This window comes from Oncorhynchus kisutch, linkage group LG23 (assembly GCF_002021735.2).
Source record: "Oncorhynchus kisutch isolate 150728-3 linkage group LG23, Okis_V2, whole genome shotgun sequence".
NCBI lineage: Eukaryota > Metazoa > Chordata > Actinopteri > Salmoniformes > Salmonidae > Oncorhynchus > Oncorhynchus kisutch.
The window spans coordinates 31,986,254-32,006,952 of record NC_034196.2 but is presented as its reverse complement, the minus strand read 5'-3'; the positions used below and the strand labels follow the sequence as shown (position 1 = coordinate 32,006,952).

Here is a 20,699-nt window from a genome sequence, read left to right as displayed (position 1 = left end):
GTCAGCCATCCAGCCGACCAACCAGTCAGCCAGCCAGCCAGCCAAATAGTCAGATAGTCAGCCAGCCAGCTAGTCAATGAGTTAGTCAGTCAGTCAGTCAGTCAATGAGCCAGTCAGCCATTCAGCCAGCCAGTCAGTCAGTCAGTCACGTTATCGTCACATATTTGTTTCCTCTCTGCAGGCGGCGGTAACCATCCAAGACAGTTTCTACGAGGTTCAGAAGTTCCTCCTCCATGAGAGTGACCGCCACTCCCCCCGCTCTCCGAGACCACACACCCCATGTCTCCGTGGCAACGCTCTGCAGGAGCAGGAGAAGCAGCGTAACCTGGAGAAGCGCCGTGAGGAGGTGGCGGCAGCGGTACGGTTGCAGGGCAGGCTGCACCAGGTAGGATAAGTTAGATTAATCAATGAATTGATTAATGAATTTAGGGCGCCCTTATCGATTCCAAAATAAGGGAATCACATTATCGAAAAAGGCAAATTTAAGTGATATTTTATGTGTAGCGTTTTTTCTCCCCTTGTTTTTGAAAGAAAAGCAAAAAAAATTGCCCGTTAAAATAAAATATAATTGATCAGAAATACAGTGTAGACATTGTTAATGTTGCAAATGACTATTGTAGTTGGAAACGGCTATCTACATAGGCGTACAGCGGCCCATTATCAGCAAACATCACTCCTGTGTTCCAATGGCACATTGTGTTAGCTAATCCAAGTTTATCATTTTAAAAGGCTAGTTAGAAAACCCTTTTGTAATTATGTTAGCACAGCTGAAAACTGTTGTGCTGATTAAAGAAGCAATAAAACTGCATTCTTTAGACTAGTTGAGTATCTGGAGCATCAGCATTTGTGGGTTCGATTACAGGCTCAAAATGGAAAGAAACAAAGACCTTTCTTCTGAAACTCATCAGTCTATTCTTGTTCTGAGAAATGAAGGCTATTCCATGCGAGAAATTGAAGAAACTGAAGATCTCGTACAACGATGTGTACTACTCCCTTCACAGAACAGTGCAAACTGGCTCTAACCACAATAGAAAGAGATGTGGGAGGCCCCAGTGCACAACTGAGCAAGAGGACAAGTACATTAGAGTGTCTAGTTGGAGAAACAGACGCCTCACAAGTCCTCAACTGGCAGCTTCATAGTTCCCGCAAAACACCAGTCTCAATATCAACAGTGAAGAGGTGACTCTGGGATGCTGGCCTTCTAGGCATAATTTTTTTTGCTTTTCTTTCAAAAACAAGGACATTTCTAAGTGACCCAAAACGTTTGAACTGTAGTGTATATCTACTATGCACACTCACCTCTTATTGTACTTTGCCAGGATTTATTAGTTAAAAACATATTTTTGTATTAAATGATTTATCGCGGCCCAAGCAACCATCAACTAATGTATTCTGTTGAACCTTTCCCTACCTCCAGGAGAGACAGCGGTGGGAGAGGGAGTGCCAGGCGCGCCACAGCCAACAGGGGGAGCTGGAGAGCAGGCTGGAGGAGAGGGAGAGACAGTGCCACCTGGAGGCTGAGAGGCTGAAACAGGAGCGGGAAGAGCTGGAGGAGCAGCTGGAGGAGTACCAGCAGAGCCTGGAGAGGCTGAGAGAGAGTCAGAGGAGTGTGGAGAAGGAGAGGGAGAGGCTGGAGACCCAGCAGAACCTGCTGCAGAGCTGGAGACACAGCCGACAGAGGAGCCTGCCTGTCATGGTCATACCCCTGGACCGCTGTCATCAGGTGTGTGTGAGGGGGGTGAGTGGGTTCTCACAGAAGGCCTCCTAGCCTGTAGCTAATACTCACTGCATGAGTGTGAATGAGAGATGCTGAGAGTACATATACTATAAGGGTGTGTATAGCAGGTTGGCATTTATTGTCATGAATCTTGCCCTGGAGGCAGCTCTGCAGAGTGGTCACAAGCTGGCACAGTCACAAAGTCATAAAATCTGATTATAAACTGCAGGAGGTTGGTGGCACATTAATTGGGGAGGACGGGCTCATGGTAATGACTGGAGCTGAATCAGTTGAATGGTATCAAATATATCAAACACATTTTCTCCAGGTTTTTAATGCCATTCCATTTGCTCAGTTCCAGCCATTATTATCAGCAGCCTACTGTGTTTTAAACCTTAACCTTAACCCTAACCTTAACCAAACAGCTAACCATAATGCCTAACCCTAACCTAAAGTAGAACATTTTAGCAACATGAAATCTTATTAAAATCTGTTCACATACACCCACAGGAAGAATATGACACTTAAAAAATAAAACATCTGATATTGTCATTTTCACGTTTTCATATATTCTTAGAATGTTTGCGAATTACGTATACTAAGGCATTTGTGAACATTGTACAGCAATAGAGTGGCGGGAAAGAGACCGAGAGTTTGGACAATTAATAGACACTGCCGTAAATTATACCTAATAAAAACATCTGTCTTCTCCAAGACCTGAGTCTACACAGACCGGTGAGCTATAGCCAATAAGAGCTACAGTAGGCCTTTATACAAACAAGCTATTTGCCACACGGGCCTGCCATCATTCACTTTGAACTGGACTGTGTGTTTACAGATAGTAGCAACAGTGCGACTCTAGATCATTAGAACGCATTTGCCAAAAGCCACAAAATACACCTGAATGGATTTGTGCAATTATGTAAATACCACTGGAGTCCTCTTACATTTGGGAACTTTACAATTCTATTGATCAAACAACCATGAAGAGGTAGACTTTCTCTCCCTCAGTTATGCACATCAACAAGTACAAGATCAACAACTAATGTTAGCCAGAGCAAGATGAGCTCAAATCTACCGAAGGAACATTAGACAAACCCTCTCAAACTTTTTCAGCTAGTTGGCTGTCAAAATTACACTGATAAACAGTGGGGAATTGTAGCCAATGTATGCATGTCCCAACCAAGCACCCAATCTAACTGGCTAAAGTTAGCTAGCTTGCTACTTCCAGACACAAATGAGAGAACACCTCAATCGGACCATTTTACTCACCGTAGCAGAGCTGGTAAGGCTGTTTTCATGTTATGTTGTGTTCGTGACTAACTATGACTTTTTTTTGCATACATTTACTGACACCGGCATATTCAGCGGGTGTTGCTCGCTCGTAAATTCATCAGTTATTTTGTGCTCTGGCACACTCAGACGAGAGTGCTCTGAAATCTGAGTAAATAGCCAGAGTGAATTTTCAAAGGCAAGAGATATGCTAACTGGATAACAGTCATTCAAGTTCTTGCTAGCTAACCAAATGACACCTGCATCTCTAGATGTGTATAGCCACCATATGAGTCACTCACTTACTCCTCCGATGGCATGACATAACTAACGTTAGGCTCCGTGTTTTTAGCTTGCTACATAAATTGATATGCTAGCCTATTAGCCATGCTATGACTGACTTGTGATCATTGACCTTGCTAGTTTGATTGTATTGTCATTCCCAGCCTTGGTTACATTCGTCTGTTTTTGCCCAAAATATTGAGTTGTTGAAACTGAAACAGTGCATCCCGAATGGAGGCAGCAAACAATGTACCAGGCCAGCTGGGATTTACAACCTGATAGCAATATTTTTTTGGACTACCAAGAAATGTATTGGTGAATTATATTGACCATTAATTTAACTGCATCCATCTATTCTGCCAACAGTGCCTTAGTGTACATCATGGAATGTTGAGTCAAATAGAACCCATTTTTAAAACCTCTTATAAAGTTTTTAGTTTTTATATTGAACCTTTATTTAACTAGGCAAGTGAGTTAAGAACAAATTCTTATTTACAATGACGGCCTACACAATGATGGCCAATTGGGCGCCACCCTTTGGGACTCCCACGGCCGGTTGTGATACAGCCTGGATTCCCAAACTGGGAAATGTATATTTTTTGATTGTCTGTTTGTTTCATATCTGCAAAGTAGTTAAAACACTGTCAGTTCCACTTTAAAAAACACATTTGTTTTCATACATTTTTACGATATAGCCAATTTTGACTTTGCAGCTGGCCCATCTAGCAGAAATCGCTCAGTTCTGCCTCCAGGGCAAGATTCATGACAATAAATGTCAACCTGCTGCTGTATGTGTGTGTGTGTGAACCAAGGTCATGTTTCTCCCTGGGTTAGAAGTTCATTATTGAGAAGTGCCTCTCTCTCCCAGGACAAAGTGTAGCCAGCAGCCAAAGCTACGGTGGCCCACTCAGTCACACAGAGCAGCTCCATCCGGGCCCTTGATATACGACCTGCGGTAATGAGAGCAATTTCAGCGTCATCTGTCTCAACACTCAGCAGCTCCGCTCGCTAATAAACAACTTCATGATTGATGATAATTAAACCGCAGAGAATAAAAGCTCCAGCGACAAAATAATTAAAAGCATGCGAACGCCGCAAACCAATCAATCCTCTCCAAAAGACTTTAATTATTCATATCGACACTTTGTTTGAAAAGCGAGTGGAGCGGGCCTGCAGTGAAATATGCCCCCAAGCTGAGAGGAGAGGCATAGAGAGAGGACAAGGGGAGATAGGAGAGGGAGAGAGAGGTAGGAGAGGGAGAGAGAGGTGGGAGAGGAGAGAAAGAGAGAGAGAGAGAGAGAGAGAGGGGGAGAGGAGAGAAAGAGAGAGAGAGAGAGAGAGAGGGAGAGAGGGAGAGAGAGAAAGCGAGAGGAGAGACAGAGAGAGAGAGAAAGCGAGAGGAGAGAGGAGAGAGAGAGAGAAAGCGAGAGGAGAGAGAGAGAGAGAGAGAGGGAGAGACAGAGAGAGGAGAGGAGAGAGAGAGAGAGAGAGAAAGAGAGAGGAGAGAGAGAGAGAAAGCGAAAGGAGAGAGAGAGAGAGAGAAAGTGAGAGGAGAGACAGAGAGAGGAGAGAGAGAAAGCGAGAGGAGAGACAGAGAGAGGAGAGACAGAGAGAAAGCCAGAGGAGAGACAGAGAGAGGAGAGACAGAGAGAAAGCCAGAGGAGAGAAAGCGAGAGGAGAGAGAGAGAGAAAGCGAGAGGAGAGACAGAGAGAAAGTGAGAGGAGAGACAGAGAGGGGGAGAGAGATAGTATAAATGGAACAGTGTTCCTATACTCTGCCTGCCTCTCTACAGGACCTCATGGGGAGGGTGTATGTTAAAACCAACAACCTCATGAACCTCATTTACCCCCTGGCCTAGGCCTCCGTGGGGTTGAGCTTGTGTTGTGAGGTTCAGCAGGTGGAATGATTCAACGTACATAGAGTGGAATGGGAGGGGGGTCTCATACTGATACTGATCCCTGATCCACCTCTACGCAGACGACACCATTCTGTATACTTCCGGCCCTTCTTTGGACACTGTGTTAACAACCCTCCAGGCAAGCTTCAATGCCATACAACTCTCCTTCCGTGGCCTCCAATTGCTCTTAAATACAAGTAAAACTAAATGCATGCTCTTCAACCGATCGCTACCTGCACCTACCCGCCTGTCCAACATCACTACTCTGGACGGCTCTGACTTAGAATACGTGGACAACTACAAATACTTAGGTGTCTGGTTAGATTGTAAACTCTCCTTCCAGACCCATATCAAACATCTCCAATCCAAAGTTAAATCTAGAATTGGCTTCCTATTTCGCAACAAAGCATCCTTCACTCATGCTGCCAAACATACCCTTGTAAAGCTGACCATCCTACCAATCCTCGACTTTGGCGATGTCATTTACAAAATAGCCTCCAATACCCTACTCAACAAATTGGATGCAGTCTATCACAGTGCAATCCGTTTTATCACCAAAGCCCCATATACTACCCACCATTGCGACCTGTACGCTCTCGTTGGCTGGCCCTCGCTTCATACTCGTCGCCAAACCCACTGGCTCCATGTCATCTACAAGACCCTGCTAGGTAAAGTCCCCCCTTATCTCAGCTCGCTGGTCACCATAGCATCTCCCACCTGTAGCACACGCTCCAGCAGGTATATCTCTCTAGTCACCCCCAAAACCAATTCTTTCTTTGGCCGCCTCTCCTTCCAGTTCTCTGCTGCCAATGACTGGAACGAACTACAAAAATCTCTGAAACTGGAAACACTTATCTCCCTCACTAGCTTTAAGAACCAACTGTCAGAGCAGCTCACAGATTACTGCACCTGTACATAGCCCACCTATAATTTAGCCCAAACAACTACCTCTTTCCCAACTGTATTTAATTTTTATTTATTTATTTATTTTGCTCCTTTGCACCCCATTATTTTTTATTTCTACTTTGCACATTCTTCCATTGCAAAACTACCATTCCAGTATTTTACTTGCTATATTGTATTTACTTTGCCATCATGGCCTTTTTTGCCTTTACCTCCCTTCTCACCTCATTTGCTCACATTGTATATAGACTTGTTTATACTGCATTATTGACTGTATGTTTGTTTTTACTCCATGTGTAACTCTGTGTCGTTTTATCTGTCGAACTGCTTTGCTTTATCTTGGCCAGGTCGCAATTGTAAATGAGAACTTGTTCTCAACTTGCCTACCTGGTTAAATAAAGGTAAAATAAATAAATAAATAAATACTGTAAGTAGTTTTAGGTTGTAGTTATTATAGGAATTATAGGACTATTTCTCTCTATACCATTTGTATTTCATTAACCTTTGACTATTGAATGTTCTTGTAGGCACATTAGTATTGCCAGTGTAACAGTATAGCTTCCGTCCCTCTCCTCGCCCCTACCTGGGCTCGAACCAGGAACACAACGACAACAGCCACCCTCGAAGCAGCGTTACCCATGCAGAGCAAGGGGAACAACTACTTCAAGTCTCAGAGCGAGTGATGTTTCAAACGCTATTAGCGCACACCCCGCTAACTAGCTAGCCATTTCACATCGGTTACACCAGCCTAATCTCAGGAGTTGATAGGCTTGAAGTCATAAACAGCTCAATGCTTGAGCTGCTGGCAAAACGCACAAAAGTGCTGTTTGAATGAATGCTTACGAGCCTGCTGCTGCCCACCATCGCTCAGTCAGACTGCTCTATCAAATCATAGACTTAGTTACAACATAATAACACACAGAAGTATGAGCCTTAGGTAATTAATATGGTCGAATCCGGAAACTATCATCTCGAAAACAAGACGTTTATTCTTTCAGGGAAATACGGAACCGTTCCGTATTTTATCTAAGGGGTGGCATCCATTAGTCTAAATATTCCTGTTACATTGCACAACCTTCAATGTTATGTCATAATTATGTAAAATTCGGACAAATTAGGTGGCCCAAACTGTTGCATATACACTGACCCTGCGTGTAATGAACGCAAGAGAAGTGACACAATTTCACCTGGTAAATAATGCCTGCTAACCTGGATTTCTTTAAATATGCAGGTTTAAAAATATATACTTCTGTGTATTGATTTTAAGAAAGGCATTGATGTTTATGGTTAGGTAAACATTGGAGCAACGATACGCACCGCATCAATTGTATGCAACGCAGGACACGCTAGATAAACTAGTAATATCATCAACCATGTGTAATTAACTAGCGATTATGATTGATTGATTGTTTTTTAAAGATAAGTTTAATGCTAGCTAGCAACTTACCTTGGCTTACTGCATTCGCGTAACAGGCAGTCTCCTCGTGGAGTGCAATGAGAGGCAGGTGGTTAGAGCATTGGACTAGCAAGATTGAATCCCCCGAGCTGACAAGGTGAAAATCTGTCGTTCTGCCCCTGAACGAGGCAGTTAACCCACCGTTCCAAGGCCGTCATTGAAAATAAGAATGTGTTCTTAACTGACTTGCCTAGAAATAAAGATTAAATAAAGGTGTAAAAAGAAAAATAATAAAAATTGGCAAAATCGGTGTCCAAAAATACAGATTTCCGATTGTTATGAAAACTTGAAATCGGACCTAATTAATCGGCCATTCCGATTAATCGGTCGACAACTAGTAAACATACAGAGAAACCATAACACTAAGACAAGAGTTAGCTATGGGCAAAAGTATAACCATTGCTACGTATCAGACATAGTCAAGTAGTCACAGTGGCTATTTACAATAATGGTTTATTCAGCTAATCCATGGCCAAAAAAATTGTCATCAAAAATATTATTTGAGAGTTGTAATCCATATTTTCAGTGTGAAGTATACCAATTCACATTATATTTCCTCTAATTAACAAAAAGATCACTGCTGCAGTGGAGCTGGGCTACCTCTGCTTGGCAAGGTGCTGTAAAGCCCATCCTCCTGCCAGAAAGACCTTCTCATTAAAGAGGATCTGACAGAGGACACAGGATCTGTCTCTGACCCCCTGACCCTCTGCCTGGGGCTAAATGTTAGCAGGGTAACACTAAACACTACATCCATACTGATCACCAGGGAAACGCTAATGGATCCAAATGGCACCCTATTCCCTTTGTAGTGCACTACTTTTGACCAGGGACAATAGGGAATAGGGTGCCAATTGGAACACAACCTAAGACTGCACTGCTTCCATACAGATCAGCCTGCAGTAACTCCTGTTTTATGTCACGGGAGTGGGCAGTTAGTGTTGGACTGCTAATTCTGCCTCAGCTTTCACACAGATTAAATCAATGGGGTAGGAGAACATCTTACCTGAGCTGGACATAGCATACAAAAGAGAAGTACGTAGATGATAGAGAAAGAGGAGGAGAGTGAGGCACATACTGTACCAGGTAATATTGAAGACTCATGTTAAAAGGAACCACCAGCTTTCATATGTTCTCATGTTCTGAGCAAGGAACTTAAATGTTAGCTTTCTTACATGGCACATATTGCACTTTTACTTTCTTCTCCAACACTTTGTTTTTGCATTATATAAACCAAATTGAACATGTTTCATTATTTATTTGAGGCTAAATTGATTTTATTGATGTATTATATTACGTTAAAATAAGTGTTCATTCAGTGTTGTTCTAATTGCCATTATTACAAATACATTTAAAAAATCGGCCGATTAATCGGTATCGCCTTTTTTTTGGTCCTCCAATAATCTGTATCGGTATCGGTGTTGAAAAATCATAATCGGTCGACCTCTAATGTTTACGTTAATGCTCTTGTTGTGGTCGTCCTTCACGCTCAGTGTTCTGTTAATATGGCATTCTGTCTATGTTCTTCTCCCATAGGACTCACTTCCTGGCCAGCCTGGAGGCCATCTTGACAACGGCGGCTCAGTCTTTGTCAACGAGGCAGCGGTCACCATGGCAATGGGGCTCAACAACCGCCATATGCACCACCACCTGCAGCAGCAGCAGAGAGGGTATGGAGATGACCCTCAAGCCCACAACAGCCTGAACACCCTACTGGCCCGCTCCAGCCACGGACAGACACTCCAACTCCACCCTGACACACACACACCCCAGGACTGGGCGGGGGGCACCGGTGTCACCGGGTACCTCTACACACCCACAGAGGGACAGGGCTCTGAGCAGAAACCCAACGGTAAGACCCAGTTCCAGACCCTCAGGGGGACAGGGCTCTGAGCAGACACCCAACGGTAAGACCCAGTTCCAGACCCTCAGGGGGACAGGGCTCTGAGCAGAAACCCAACGGTAAGACCCAGTTCCAGACCCTCAGGGGGACAGGGCTCTGAGCAGACACCCAACGGTAAGACCCAGTTCCAGACCCTCAGGGGGACAGGGCTCTGAGCAGACACCCAACGGTAAGACCCAGTTCCAGACCCTCAGGGGGACAGGGCTCTGAGCAGAAACCCAACGGTAAGACCCAGTTCCAGACCCTCAGGGGGACAGGGCTCTGAGCAGAAACCCAACGGTAAGACCCAGTTCCAGACCCTCAGGGGGACAGGGCTCTGAGCAGACACCCAACGGTAAGACCCAGTTGCAGACCCACAGGGGGACAGGGCTCTGAGCAGAAACCCAACGGTAAGACCCAGTTCCAGACCCTCAGGGGGACAGGGCTCTGAGCAGAAACCCAACGGTAAGACCCAGTTCCAGACCCTCAGGGGGACAGGGCTCTGAGCAGAAACCCAACGGTAAGACCCAGTTCCAGACCCTCAGGGGGACAGGGGGACAGGGCTCTGAGCAGAAACCCAACAATAAGACTCAGCTCCAGAGAGTTGTGTGAATCCATCTCTGTTACAGAGATTGTGTTTATTCTCTAATCCTAAATACAAGATGATTCCGAATGATTCCGAATTTGATTGATAACACACAACATGATTTGATGGGATCTGACATTGACTGACTCACTCTCTCTTTCTTTGATACCTCATGATATCATGAGGCCTAGCTGCTACCTGTGAGAAAGTAAACACAGCCTCTGTACCCACCACACACACACCTCCCGTTCCTCTCAAGGCTGTTCCTGTTTCAAAGCGATGTGAGGCCTTGCTTGTCATTCTTTCCCAGTTAATCAGTGTCTCCAGATAAAGATCCCCCCCCCCACCTCAACCCCCCCACCCCACCACCATCTACACCAGCCTAGTCTGGCCCTTCTCGCCTAGGAGAGAGAAAAATAATCGGTGTGTTCTCTATCTATTGAGCGCCGGGGGCCGGGCCAACAGCGTGTGAATCACAGCTCAGAGCCCATGGCTGACGGATTGGAGCATCGATCTGAAAAATCTTTACAAAACTCATTACAGCACGACTTGTCATCAGAGGAGCAGGGGATAGAGGGATAGAGGGGAGGGAGCGATGAGAGATGCACATATTCATCTGTATTTCACTGCTCATGTGTCAGCCGACGTCTGTTTGCATATATACGTCTCACAGGTTTCAACTGTTATACCTCACTGGTTTAATATACATGCACACTGATGTGAACCGGAAATATTACAGTCTACGATGAGGGCCACTTGTTGAATATACACTAGAATGGATGCTTCTATTTGAATAGCCTGTTTAATGGATATCTCTATAGTAACTATCAGTGATACAGGCTGCTGAATTGTTTACTGTTATGTGACTGGAGCACGATCTCTCTCCGTCGATCGACTTATTACCTTCTCCTGTTATTCACCACATTTGAGCCACCGTAGAATCACAGTCTCTTGTTAACAAAACAGAGTGGTGGATGCTCTGCACAGACGGGTGGATACCCCCACCTACCACAGGGCCAGAGCTTACCTGACATATTACCAACAATGCACCCCTCTGTGGTCCCAGACAGGCCCCATAATGCACTGCTCCTGTCCTGTTAGAGGTGTATGTTGTATGATAGATCAGCAGGATTCACAGATGGAATACGTCCCAAATGGCAACCTATTCCCTATTTAGTACACTACTTTTGACAAGGGCCCATATGGGTCTAGTCAAACGTAGTGCACTTTAAAGGAGGTAGGGTTCCATTTGGGATGCAAATGTTGACTTCCCTCTCAGGGGGTTGATTTCCCTCCAAACTCCAACACTATATCTCACCTTCCTACGTTCTATGGATCTCTATTTACAATACATCATTCATTACTATTTAATGCACTGCATTTGGCGGTATAGATTACTAGTGCATTCTGGGTCTGTACACGATCCCATGTTACAGAACTCTCATATTCCACACTAGAATAGTATCCAGGAAATCAATATCTCACCTTCAAAAACAACACTTATTTGATCTAAAAAATCCTCTAAATCTTGCTCAGAGCTATCAGAAGTCTGATTTCTCTACCTCACATCCAAGTGAGGACGGTTCTTCCCCCTCACACAGGGCCTTTGAGATTGTTCCCTCTCTCAGGATTTCCATGATGTTCTCCTGCACAATGATAATGGAAAAAATGGAAAGGTTGAAATTTGAACCAATGAATCCAATCAGATTTTCCCAACTCGCCTAGCTGTTGAATAACTGTGGCCTTTTGAAAATAACAACTACTGTAAATATTGAACAGTAAACCAACCAGAATATTGTGCTGCTTCTGAAAATGAATAAAGGATGAAAACTATGAAGATCAGTGCTCACTATGATGGTATAGGGAGTTACTGTTCTGGACCCATAGAAATATCATTAGTTTGAAGATTATCCTGACTATCTGACCTTTCAATGAATGACAAGACTTCTGACATTACACTTGGTGTTAAAGTCATCCTATTGGATTTTATCTTACTGATTTGAACAGTAATTGCATTTCGAAAATGGTCTCCATTTCTTGTGGCCTCAGATCAGGCTGACCTAAGAGTCTTTGTCCTGAGGCTTTATAGTACAGACCCATCTATCAGAGCCCAGTTAAAGGTCTAAGACCACGGCTAACAGTGGCACACTAGCACACACACGCGCACACACACACACACACACACACACACACACACACACACACACACACACACACACACACACACACACACACACACACACACACACACACACACACACACACACACACTAGTGGTTAGCTAACAAGGAGCTCACTAATTAATGAAACAGAGTCCGACACAGTCCTGTGGGAACACAACACAACACAATTACCACAGACCCTTACATCCACAGTATCTATTACCAGAGACCCTTACAGACACACCATCTATTGACACAGACCTTTACAGCCACATGATCTATTACTACAGACCCTTACAGACCCTTGCAGACACATGATCTATTACCACAGACCCTTACAGCCACACCATCTATTGACACAGACCTTTACAGCAACATTATCTATTACCACAGACCCTTACAGCCACAACATCTGTTGACACAGACCCTCACAGACCCTGAAAACCACATTGTCTATTACCACAGACCTTTACAGCCACATTATCTATTACCACAGACCCTTACAGCCACATCATCTATTACCACAGACTCTTACAGCCACACCATCTATTGACACAGACCTTTACAGCAACATTATCTATTACTACAGACCCTTACAGACCTTTACAGCCACATTATCTATTACCACAGACCCTTACAGCCACATCATCTATTACCACAGACTCTTACAGCCACACCATCTATTACCAGAGACCCTTACAGCAACATTGTCTATTACCACAGATCCTTACAGACCATTACATCCATTACCACAGACCCTTACAGCCACAACATCTATTAACACAGACCCTCACAGCCACACCATCTATTGACACAGACCGTTACAGCAACATTGTCTATTACAACAGACCATTACAGAACCTTACAGCCACATTATCTATTACCACAGACCCTCACAGCCACACCATCTATTACCACAGACCCTTACAGCAACATTGATGATGCTGTTACACACCGCCCAGACCATGACGGACCCTCCACCTCCAAATCGATCCCGCTCCAGAGTACAGGCCTCTGTGTTACGCTCATTCCTTCGAAGATAAACGTGAATCCACCCATCACCCCTGGTGAGACAAAACCGCGACTTGTCAGGGAAGAGCCCTTTTTGCCAGTCCTGTCTGGTCCAGCGATGGTGGGTTTGTGCCCAAAGGCGACGTTGTTGCCGGTGATGTCTGGTGAGGACCTGCCTTACAACAGGCCTGCAAGCCCTCAGTCCAGCCTCTCAGCCTACTGCGGACAGTCCCAGTGGAGGGATTGTGCATTCCTGGTGTAACTCGGGCATTTGTTGTTGCCATCCTGTACCTGTCCCGCAGGTGTGATTTTCTGATGTACTGATCCTGTACAGGTGTTGTTACACGTGGTCTGCCACTGCGAGGACGATCAGCTGTCCATCCTGTCTCCCTGTAGCGCTGTCTTAGGCGTCTCAGTACGGACATTGCAATTTATTGCCCTGACCACATCTGCAGTCCTCATTTCTCGTTGCAGCATGCACAATGTATGTTCACACAAATGAGCAGGGACCCTGGGCATCTTTCTTTTGGTGTTTTTCAGAGTCGGTAGAAATGCCTCTTTAGTGTCCTAAGTTTTCATAGCTGTGACCCAATTGCCTACCGTCTGTAAGCTGTTAGTTTCTTAAGGTGCATGTTCATTAAATGTTTATTGTTCATTGAACAAGCATGAAACAGTGTTTAAACCCTTTACAATGAAGATCTGAAGTTTCTTGGATGTTTGCGAAATATCGTTGAAAGACAGGGTCCTGAAAAGGGGACTTTTATTTTGGCTAGTTTTTTTAAGTTAAAGAGCAGATGGATGAACTCATTATAGTGGGCAGTCAGCCAGGTCCATCCTGACGGTTATTTATCTACCTGGGGTTATTATATCATACTGTGTCTATATTTACTTATATATATGTGGTTATTATATCATACTGTGTCTGATGGTTATTTATCTACCTGGGGTTATTATATCATACTGTGTCTATATTTACTTATATATATGTGGTTATTATATCATACTGTGTCTGATGGTTATTTATCTACCTGGGGTTATTCTATCATACTGTGTCTGATGGTTATTTATCTACCTGTGGTTATTATATCATACTGTGTATGATGGTTATCTACCTGGAGTTATTATATCATACTGTGTCTGATGGTTATTATCTACCTGGGATTATTATATCATACTGTGTCTGATGGTTATTTATCTACCTGGGGTTATTATATCATACTGTGTCTATAGTTATTTATCTACCTGGGGTTATTATATCATACTGTGTCTGTAGTTATTTATCTACCTGGGGTTATTATATCATACTGTGTCTGTAGTTATTTATCTACCTGGGGTTATTATATCATACTGTGTCTGTAGTTATTTATCTACCTGGGGTTATTATATCATACTGTGTCTGTAGTTATTTATCTACCTGGGGTTATTATATCATACTGTGTCTATAGTTATTTATCTACCTGGGGTTATTATATCATACTGCGGTTCTATTATTTTAGTTTCTCTCCCCTGTTCGGCATCTCTTTCTCCTTCATCTCTTCATCCTTCCCTTTTCTTCTCTGGCTCTTGGTGTTTCATTTAAAATGGTGATTGTTCATGTCTGTGAGAGAGAGTTCATCCTGGTTGTTGGTTTAGTGTACTGTGATTATGAACATCTATGTTTTAATATTGATGCATATAAACGTCATGCATTTATACCCATACAGATATAAACACACACCGCAAAGTGAGGGAGACGTGGTCATTGATGGCAACAGCGGCTGGACAATATCAGGGTGTACCCCCACATGGAGATCCCCAACTGGACCTGTCCTTCTTGGTTCCCCTGGAGACGGAGAGTGGGGATGGGGAGGACGTGGGAGAGGAGAACATTGTGTACCTCTGAGGCTGAACCCCCTGAGTCCAAACAAGGACTTAAATCTGGAATCCTTAATGGTGAAACTGCCACGTCCGTTTGGGATATTACAACAACTAAGAAGTTACTGCAAACAACAAACACCGTTTTTCCCCCTTGGACATAATTAGAATCACAGATTTAACATGAATATATGAAGGCTCCGAATACAAGATTGGACAGTAAATATCTAGGCCTATTGTATATCAACAAGGTTTAAAGAAGTAACAGGACTGGCACATATAGAAATCTCTCATGCTTTGTCTCTCTGCCCGCCACGTCTGTGCCAGGTACGTGTATGTGTCGCCAAGTGTTGTCAATGAGAGACACTTTTATAGCGCTACATGTTTATGTGTCCATATGTGCAGTGTGTGTGTGTAACTTCATCCACTGTGTGTGTGTCTCTGTTGAGAGTTCAACTCCAGGGCTGCCATCGGGCCTGTGTGCCTGAGGCCCTCCAATGACAGTTACCCTGACCAACCCTGCTGCCTGCCTTCCCCCTCTCTCCTCACCCCTGTATCTCTCTGTAACCCTGCCCCACACTGCCCTAAGTCTGCTTCAGTCTACCTCTCGTTTTCTCCCTTGTCCTCTAAGCCCAATCTCTCCAGGACTATTTATTAGGCTCTCCCAGAATGAAATGCTGAGGAGAGTCTTCTCTTTGTTACCGCAGGGGGAAAGAGAGAGAGCAGAGGGGCTGGTATCACTGTAGAATCAGGCTGAATCTGTCCAGTTGCTCTGTGGCTGATTGTCTGGCCAGGAAATAAACAGCTGCTCGCCCATTCATCAGACAAGCTCTATTTAGAAGGTGAGCGGGATTCTGCAAACACATTAGTCATGAAGGATGAGGTGAAGCACCATGATCAGAAGGGATTTGGTCCCTTGGTTTCTCAGACTGTCTGGCTCTGGCTACGCCCGGACAGCATCATTTGTTTTTATCCGAAGGACTTTTTATTGTTTTGAAAGAGTGTAAAGGTATTGTGGTTTTAGGAATTATGTTGTGACTGTAGCAATATATCAATACAATATAGGACACTGCACTACTCTGCCTATATAAAGTACATATTTTATTAGGGTCAAACGCATATAGTGGTCAAAACCATAGGACAGAACATTTCTATACTTTCAATGACCTTTGCTTTTAAAAATGGTTTTAAGTATCCAATCAGGGACAGTGCACTGTACATGTGAAGGATACCAAATATGGCCACATTTCTTCTGCATGATAACTTTTTTTTTACATCGTTTTTAAAATTTTAATGTTTAAATATTCCTTCCAAGGCACATATTTCATAGCACATGATTTATTCCAGTGTGTGTTCAGTTACTTTAAGATTTTGTCTTATGTAAAGTTACCTTACTAATGCATGTGTAGTAATAGTAGCTGGATAGTCAGCCTGGTATCAGTTTATATCAGGTTCCATAGAGGAGGAAGGGGAGGACCATCCTCCTCAGTGAATTTAATAAAAATAAAAATAGTGAAACATTGAAAACGTAATCCTTTATATAAAAAAATATACTAAATCTATTCACGTCACCAAATAGTTGAAACACACTGTTTTTCTATATAGGTCTACAGTAGCCTCAACAGCACTCAGTAGGGTAACACCATGGAGTAGCCATAGGACAGCTCGTTTCCATCCTCCTCTGGGTACATTGTTTTATTATTTTTGTATTTGATTATTTTACACTTATTTTACCAGGTAATTTGACTGAGAGCACGTTCTCATTTACAGCTACAACCTGGGGAATAGTTACAGGGGAGAGGAATTACACCAATACAACACTTATAGACTTACACAGTAATAATGACAACTTCTGGAGAATGTCCTCCAATCTATCAAAGCTCTTGCAGCATGAACTGACATGTTGTCCACCCAATCAAAGGATCAGAGAATGAATCTAGCACTGAAAGCATAAATTGTGGTGAGTAGTTGACTCAAAGTGAAAGACAATAGCTGACCAGTTTTGAAGAAATTAATTTCTTCAAAAAGGAAGGAGAAGCAAGAGAGAGAGCTATATTTCTCGTTGTAATTTTTTTCACTTTCACTTACTTAGCTAGCGAATGCAGCTAGCTAGTTTAGCCTACTCAAACACCCAGCTCAAACAGGGAGGGATGCTATGTTAGTTAGCTGGCTATGACTATCCAAAACTGGAATTCTTCCAAGTCAACGTAAACCTTTGGTTTTATTAATTTATTGCCACTGGGGCGAACTGGTGTAACGGCTAAACTGCTTGCTGTACACTGTACTGCGTGATTCTCCCGGGTTTACTAACGCGTTAGTTCTCGTAGCCATATTGACTAGCTATTACATTAGCTACTATGGTGACAATGATGTAAGCTGTGTGTAGCAGTTAGTGGTTATAATATGAAGGTTTGGCTTGGATTTTTTTTTTTGCCTGGTCACAGACAGCTGGTGTGTTGTGCACTGCAGTCCACAAGTGAAGGGAAAAGGTGAGAGGAGGAGAGTGCGTAGATGTGAGAAGGAATACAACAAGTAAAGTAATCATGCTCTTTGTATGTGGCTGCTATGAAAGTGAACTGTGTTTATGTGTGATCAGGGATGCGTGTATTCATTCCTCCGATTCTGTAAGCAAACGGAATGAAACATGGATAAAATGTTGTTTGCAACTGTTGCACTAATGATTACACCCAAGATCAGCTAGATGCAGGCAAGAGTGTGTGGTATTAAATGTGTCACTGTCTGTCACCTTGATTACTCAAATCTTTCTCTCGACCTGTACACCTACGCTACATGACCAAAAGTATGTGGACACCTGCTTATTGAACATCTCATTCCAAAATCATGGGCATTAATATGGAGTTGGTCCCCCCTTTGCTGCTATAACAGCCTCCACTCTTCTGGGAAGGCTTTCCACTAGATGTTGGAACAATGCTGCAGAGACTTTTTATCCATTCAGCCACGAGCATTAGTGAGGTCAGGCACTGATGTTGAACGATTAGACCTGGCTCGCAATTGTTGTTCCAATTCATCCCAAAGGTGTTTGATGGGGTTGAGGTCAGGGCTCTGTACAGGCCAGTCAAGTTCTTCCACACTAATCTCGACAAACCATTTCTATATGGACCTTGCTTTGTGCACGGGGTATTGTCATGATGAAACAGGAAAGGGCCTTCCCCAAACTGTTGCCACAAAGTTGGAAGCACAGAATCGTCTAGAATGTCATTGCATGCTGTAGCGTTAAGATTTCCCTTCACTGAAACTAAGGGGCCTAGCCGGAACCACGAAAAACAGCCCCAGCCCATTATTCCTCCTCCACCCAACTTTACAGTGGGCGCTATGCATTGGGGCAGATAGCGTTCTCCTGGCATCCGCCAAACCCAGATTCGTCTGTATAACTGCCAGATGGTGAAGCGTGAGTCATCACTGCAGAGAACGTGTTTCCACTGCTCCAGAGTTCAATGGCTGCGAGCTTTACACCACTCCAGCCGATGCTTGGCATTGCACATGATGATCTTAGGCATGTGTGCTGATGCTCGGCCATGGAAACCCATTTCATAAAGCTCCCAACAAACAGTTATTGTGCTGACGTTGCTTCCAGAGGCAGTTTGTAACTCGGTAGTAAGTTTTGCAACCGAGGACTTATGATTTTTATGCACTTCAGCACTCTGTGGTCCCATTCTGTGAGCATGTGTGGCCCACGACTTCGTGGCTGAGCCGTTGATGTTTCCACATCACAATAACAGGACTTACAGTTGACTGGGGCAGCTCTAGCATGGCAGAAATGTGTTGGAACTGATTTGTTGGGAAGGTGGCATCCTATGACGGTGCTAGGATGGTGCCACATTGAACGTCACTGAGCTCTCCATTAAGGTCATTCTACTGTCAATGTTTGTCTATGGAGATTGCATGGCTGTGTGCTCGATTTTATACATTTGTCAGCAGCGGGTGTGGCTGAAAAAGCCGAATCCACAAATTTGAAGGGGTGTCCACATACTTCAGTATATATAGTGTATGTTATAAACTTCATAGGCTAGGTTGTGGCAACCTCATGATGGTGTAGGGAACATTTCAGTATAATGTGTAGTAGCCTAAAGCTTTCAATGTTACATTGAGCTGGGTGAGTGGAATATGAATGACAGTCATCCAGTATGCTGTAATAGAAATAAGGCCATAGAAAAAATGTGCGTCCTCCCTTATCTTAAACGGCACTGACCGCCACTGATTTTATGCATCACATTGTAGTAATAGTTGGGTAGTCAGCCTGGTATCAATTTATATGCATCACATTGTAGAAGTAGTTGGGTAGTCAGCCTGGTGTCAGTTTATATGCATCATATTGTGATGCATCACATCTTTTTTCTAAATATGATGCATAGCAATGCTATCATGTTTGGGTAGTAGCCTATGGTTGAAAGATGACTGATGGAATGACTCTTCTAAGCACCTAAACGGTAACCTTGCTTTCTACTCAGAGCTCTAACATTATACTTGAATATTCATGTGCTACTTTACTACCAACATGTTGTTTTGTTTATTAATGTGCTTTGACGTCCTGAAAGTCAGTCTTTAGCTGTCCCACAGCCACCATTAAAAACACAACACAAATAAGACAGTAGACCTAAAGGACCATGTAGGGGGAATCCCAAATGATACCCTATTTCCTATACAGTATCGTGTTTGACCATGGCCTATGGGGCTCTGGTGAGTAGTAGTGCATAATATAGAGAATAAGCTGCCATTTAGAAGTCAGCCGTAGTATCCAGGTAGTGTAATAGGTAACTTCATCTGCATAAAACACCACAATGGTTATGTTGGACAGCAAATGACTTGTATGTGTATATTTCAGTGCCTTTATTTATTTATTGTAGATTTATATAGTTGTTTTACATACTCTTTGTTGGGTTATGTTGTAATATAAATGGATTTGTCTTATGAGAACAGCTGTATATCTTATGACTGTGTAACTGTTATGCATTAAAACTTGATCATAACACTGACATGTGGTTATTCACATTTTATCTTGTTTACATGGTTTCTCTGTATTAGATCACTTGGAATATGAATATGACACGTGGAATTTGTATATGGTTGATGTTTTTATTGTTTTTATACAGCTGAAACCACATTGCCTACCAATGGGACACTAAATATGTTCTGAATCTGAATGTAACATTTGAGGGTAAAACAATAGAAATACATGGATAATTCATTCTAATTCTATGGGTAAACCCACCAAACTGTCAACCCTTTCAATACAGTATAACGCTACCTCATGTTGACTTGACTGAGAGAGTTCTGTACTACCAGTCAGTGGTTTGAATGTGCCTGATATATGAATCTGTTATGAGGATAGATGGTGTTCAGATTGCCCAGTCATCCTCTACACAGACATGTACAGACACCTTGATGAATCGACACAGGTGCCAGAGGGGATGGGACAAGCCAGCAGGTGCCAGAAAGGATGGGACAAGCCAGCAGGTGCCAGAGGGGATAGGACAAGCCAGCAGGTGCCAGAAAGGATGGGACAAGCCAGCAGGTGCCAGAAAGGATGGGACAAGCCAGCAGGTGCCAGAGGGGATGGGACAAGCCAGCAGGTGCCAGAGGGGATGGGACAAGCCAGCAGGTGCCAGAAAGGATGGGACAAGCCAGCAGGTGCCAGAAAGGATGGGACAAGCCAGCAGG

The 20,699-nt window shown here is 43.5% G+C and overlaps 1 protein-coding gene across 1 annotated transcript in view; it reads left to right on the top strand.

Annotated features, from left to right (window-relative positions):
* Window positions 1-17,335, top strand: part of LOC109868809 (rho guanine nucleotide exchange factor 28) — a 21,888-nt gene extending 4,553 nt beyond the window's left edge. The window contains exons 4-7 of the mRNA XM_031802659.1: window positions 182-385; window positions 1,418-1,723; window positions 9,062-9,377; window positions 14,870-17,335. Coding sequence (XP_031658519.1) covers window positions 182-385; window positions 1,418-1,723; window positions 9,062-9,377; window positions 14,870-15,048 — 1,005 coding nt within the window. The 3' untranslated portion in view covers window positions 15,049-17,335. The remainder of the gene's footprint in view (window positions 1-181; window positions 386-1,417; window positions 1,724-9,061; window positions 9,378-14,869) is intronic.
* The last annotated feature ends 3,364 nt before the right edge of the window (window positions 17,336-20,699 follow it).